Raw genomic sequence first — 5,427 nt, 5'->3', positions numbered from 1 at the left:
TGTTCTGTCCACGGTTAGCTACCAGGACATGTCGGGTTCGGCTATATAACTGACAGATGAGACTTATCAGCCGTAGGGTAGGCATGCATCATGTGCAGTTGTATGTTTTGTTTGTGTGTGCATTGTCTTGGCTTGCTTAATTGTTTATTCATGTTAATTGCTAATTGCCTACTTGTTATATATGCTTTCTGTATGTGCTTGTCTTGTCTGTGTACTGGAGTTCAGGAGGGTTGGAGGGAGGTGAGAAACCATGAGGATAAGTTATGATTGAGTTGGAACTTTAAGATCCTTAGACGACCTATCTTGTGGTTTAAAAATATAGTTTTAAGATTTATATTTGAATGCCGAAGTTCTAGGATCACCTCTAGGTTTTTCGGGACCTTATATAACATGTATGTGGGCACCTTAACCATACTGAGAACTCCCGATTCTCATCCCATACAATATTGTTGTTTTTCAGATGCAGGTCGAAAGGCACCTCGATAAGCGTTTGGAGATCATTCTGCAAGCGAAGATTGGGATTACTGTATTTTGGGTTATTCTATGTGTATATTTATGTATATAGACTCTATATATATATATATATAATTGTACTTCGCCTCTTTGAGTGGATTTTTGGAGAGATAGGTGTTCTGTTTATGTTTCTGGGATAATTTTGGGTTGTATATATATAACTATATGTATACTCTGGCCGAGGTTGAGTTCGGAGCTTGATTATTTTGTACCCTTGACCTTCTAATCTCTTCGTCTACATATGTATATTTATATGTACTTATACTTTCTTCATACGCAAGTAAACATTAATTTTTTGAGAGTTGCACTTTTAATTTTCACGATCTTGCTTTACCCATCCTTCAAGACTCCTCGTATATTATATTTTTTCAATTATTATACATATATATATTATTTTAGAGGTCGTAATACCTCGCCACCTCTATTTTACGACTCAAGCGTAAGGTTCTGTGTGGTAGGATGTTACAGAAAGCCTCTAGAATTGAGTCCAAATAGAAAAGAACTAATTCCTTCTTAATCTTAAAAGTAAGCATCTGTTCACCTCAAAATATGTAAAATATAATCTTTAAAGAGCTATAAGGATCCTTTCTCAATTCGGAGAATATCTAAGTCCTTCTAAAAAAAAATTGGAATTGGTTTAATTCTAATTCCATTAATCGAAATTCATCCATTCTTATCAGCAAACACACAATCAAAGAGACTCTTAGTATATGTCTTTAGTCCCTTGGAAAAGTTATTTTCTATCGCAAACACCAAGATATACAAAGATAATTAAAGAATTAAAATTGAAAAAAAAAAAATCGAAACACACAAAGAAACTCTAGGAGAGCAATTTAGTTATCCAAATATACATGAATGTTATATAGAATAACAAATATATCTTCCTTAATTAAAAATGATAAAAGATTACAGTTGAACTTATACGTAGAAATTTGTTGGCCCCACTAATCTAAATGTCACATTCCATCAGAACATACAAGACATCAGATGAAATGTTGCATGTAATACCATTATCTTTTAGATTAATTAATCGAATCTACACTATTAATTAATAATTTGTCGTGACTAAGAAAAGTATCTTAACTACGGGTCTACGGCATTATGGTTTATCATATTGCAAGTGAATTTAATTACTGCTAAGTTGCAATGTGAAAGGTTCTTGATTTGGTCTCAAACATTTACAGCAAAGAGACACACATCATGCCTCATTTCTTTTTTCCTGTGGAACTGCACGCCAAGTTTTACATTCCCAAGTACAAAGTATATTCAGTTATCAATTTTTTGACAAACAGACAGAAAATAGCACAGGCAAAGATAAAAGAAATGGCACAAATATGTTTATGGAGCAGGCCCTTCAGTTTTGCTGCTTCAGGATGACAAAGACCTTGATCATCAAATTCTTTATCCATTGAAGCTTCTTCACTTTGGTGCCCCCAGTGGTAGTGGTCATGTCAGCAAGCAAGCACATAGCAATGGCAATGCAATGAATCTGTCAAAGCTCATCAGCATTTTCACATGTCCGACGACGCGCTCAAAGCCATTACCTTGCATTGTTCATTCAGTGCCAGAAGTTGAGCCTCTTTCTTGTCAAGCAAAGTGCTCAACCTCACATTCTCTTCCATAAGCTTTTGAACTTCTGCCTCTTTCTGCATTTTCTCACCCTCCAACTGAGTTGTCTTCGCAACTAGCCTGCACCGAAGCAACATGCTATGCAGTAAGGCAAATGTCTCTAGGGACAACCAACACAAGGATTGAAATTTAATTATTATACTCTATTTGTGGGAAAATGCAACAATAATTTAAAATTCCCCAATTTAAAATGTAACATCTATATGTAACACTAATTTAAAAATACCCCACTTTTGCAAGTCAGTAACTAATGGCAATCAAGCAACACTCAAATTGAGGTGTAATACAACGGTATGCAGGTGTGGAGTAAATATAAACTAAATCAAGCTTTAATAAACATAATATATGCAGAAAGAAGTGTATTGGGGTATTTTGCAATCATATGACTTGACGTGGATAGAATAACAGATAGATATCAAGATTCATAATGATAGTGTGTTTCACATTATTGTGTATTATGAAATATACTCGCCTCTCAAAAAGCTTCTCAATAGTTTGAAATTGCTTCTCTGAGGAAAGTAATGTTTCTCTTACAGTGAGTAGGCTGCTAACATAGGATTTCAGAGACTCAAATTCCCGTCTCACTCTACAAAGCTCCTCTTCATTTTCAGCAGCTAGCTGCCTCTGCCTGGTTGTTTCTTCCACCAAACCCACAACTCTCTGTCGCACGTCATTTAGAATATTACTTGTATTCAAAGCAAAACGCTCCATCTCTTTTAACTTCATGGACATATTTTCTAACTGGGCAGACTTCTGTTTAATCTCTTCCTGACTTACGCTTACTTTTTCCTTCTCAACTGCAGTTTCTGATTCTGCCAATATAACCCTTTTGACAAGGGCTTCCATCACATCTGCAACCATCTGTACAGACTTGAGTACCTCACCTAAATAAGCTCCATCTTGTTCATCTAACGAACCTCGCTCATGGCTAATTCCTATCCAAGATTCTTCGCCCGCATCCTCAAATGGAGAAAGATCTACATTCCTAGACCAACCTGAAAATGGTATCCCATTCTTGTCTACAAGGCCTACCCCCTCTAATTCTTTTATGCCACAAGATGCATGGGCTAGATCAGGAACAGCCATGAGTCTTGCTTTCGCTTTTAAGTAAGTCAACAATGTAGAAGCGGTCTTGACCCTACGCCAAAGAACCTCTAACACTTTATTAGCATCTTCCTCTGAACCTTGCATGTAAGCCTTCACTTCCATAAGCTTTGCTTGCAATGCATCCACTTGGGATTGGCTTCTTTCACTCTCTTGCTTCCATGTTTCATGTGATTGACTCAGCTGAGACTTCAAATATGACATGTCAAATTCTTCATCTGCTGCCATGCCCCTGTCCAATGTAATATATTAATGTTAAAAAATTGTAGTTTAAAAAAAAACTCCAATAACAAAGCATATGTATCAGTATAAATATAATTTCACAGGCCTAAAATCCCATCAACTGAAAAGCCTTAACAATGATTTCAGGTATCCAATTCATAATGTAATGTATGGCAAAGCTCTGTCAAAGAGGAAGCCAGAAGATAATGTCTATCACAAAGTGGATTTCACAATAAATTCCAGAGCAGAAGGATGCAGCATATTAAGTTCGAAGCAATATATCAACAAACGAAACTAAAATCACATCACATCATAGAATTAAACTCATCTATACTTTAATCACACAGATCATCCACTTTCCCATTTCTACGAGATATACTTAAAATATGCCCAACAACTTCTATCGATTCACAAATAATGTCTTCTGTAAAGCAAAACTAAGTACAACATATTTTCTGCTTCTTAGAAGCCTCAGAAAGTTTATAATGAACCTATACAGCTACAATACCTCAGAAGATGAACAAGTACTTCAATGGAATTACAAATATACAAATCAAAGATACATTTTGTGAGAAGCCAAATTCCTCCAAATGGACTTCTACATCAAACATTGTCTAGTTAGCACTTGAAAATGTCTTCAAGTTACAAACACACACAGAATTGACTCAACCCATGATCAGCTAGCTACTACACTTAATCTCAATGGCAAAAATAAACAGGGAAAGAAAAAAAATGAGAATTTTTGACATGGCAAAGCAGCCAACGAAAACAAAATCAACATTAATACATCAAAATGCTGAGTCTTTTAAGCTATATATATTCATTGTCAACAATATCTTTCACCTGCAGTACCTTGTTTCTCTGTCTCTCTCTAAAATAATATACTTTTGCTAATTCACTGTTGTTTAGACGCGACGCAATCCAACCAATTCATCGCTTTACTATATCTAAAAAATCTAGCAGGACGAAAATTAACGTATAACTGCAAAATTGGGGTTTTTTGTCTCCTCCCCTCTTTACCCGAGTTTGATCTCGAAAAATCGAAACTTGAGGCAAGCCAAGAACCAGACGGACAAAGTTGAAACAGAATATCCACGAAAACCGACTAAAAAGGAAAACAAATTGATTACGTTGAAACGAAGGGATTAAAAAGTGAGGAACAAGCAAATACAATGCTGGAATCTCGTAGAAGGGGAATTGAAGGAGTTAATTGAATAAAAAGACGTTACCTAGTTACTTTTTGCTTCGAGAAAAAGCTTGAAGATCGAGCGAGTTGAGTGAAGAAAATGGGTCTGAGTTGAATCGTCTTCTTACACCAACCTCTCTCTCTCTCTTTCTCTCTCTTACATGTAAAAGGAGAAAGAAAGAAAGAAGGCACCTTACTTGTACCACACAGGCCTTTTCTTTTCGTTTATGCTTCTTTCTATTAATTTTCGATTAGGCCTAATTTTATTATCCATACTTTAATTATGTATTTAAATAAAATTCTTACGTAGGAAGGGAGCATAAGGCAGAAGAAGACTCTTGGTTAGCGTTTGAGAGAGAGAGAATCAGAATTTGATTTTGAAATAAATTTTAGTATTGTATTTAGGATAAAGTATATATGATTAAATTATATTTTAGTATCTTATTAGATTTGAGATAAAAATAGAGATTAAAATATTTAAAATTATTAAAATATTTTTATTATTTAAAAAATAAAAAAATTCTAAACTCATCCGTTGCCGTTTTTTTCTTTTTTTTGCTTGTTCTGCATACTTCTCTCTTTTTTTTTCTCTCTCGGTAGTTCGTTCTCTTTTGTTTGTTCTGCTGTTATTCTTGTTCGTTTTATTGTTATTATTGAATTTTGTAGTCATTAGTCACGGTCAAATTTTTTCGTCATTATTGAACTCTTTCATCATTATTGAATTCTTTTATTACCGTCGTCTTCACCGTTTACGAGGTAGACGGAATCAAATT

General features: G+C 34.8%; 1 protein-coding gene across 1 annotated transcript; it reads right to left on the bottom strand.

The window, feature by feature from the left end:
• LOC107642951 lies at window positions 1,648-4,904 on the bottom strand. Its single transcript, XM_016346467.2, has 3 exons — window positions 4,698-4,904; window positions 2,615-3,478; window positions 1,648-2,202 (listed from the first exon to the last, which is right to left on the bottom strand). Exons 2-3 carry the CDS (start codon window positions 3,472-3,474, stop codon window positions 2,025-2,027), a joined length of 1,038 nt encoding a protein of 345 aa, XP_016201953.1. The 5' UTR covers window positions 3,475-3,478; window positions 4,698-4,904; the 3' UTR covers window positions 1,648-2,024.

Source organism: Arachis ipaensis, chromosome B05 (assembly GCF_000816755.2).
Source record: "Arachis ipaensis cultivar K30076 chromosome B05, Araip1.1, whole genome shotgun sequence".
Taxonomy (NCBI): domain Eukaryota; kingdom Viridiplantae; phylum Streptophyta; class Magnoliopsida; order Fabales; family Fabaceae; genus Arachis; species Arachis ipaensis.
Note: the sequence above shows the minus strand (reverse complement) of the source record. Positions and strands in the feature narration are given on the sequence as shown.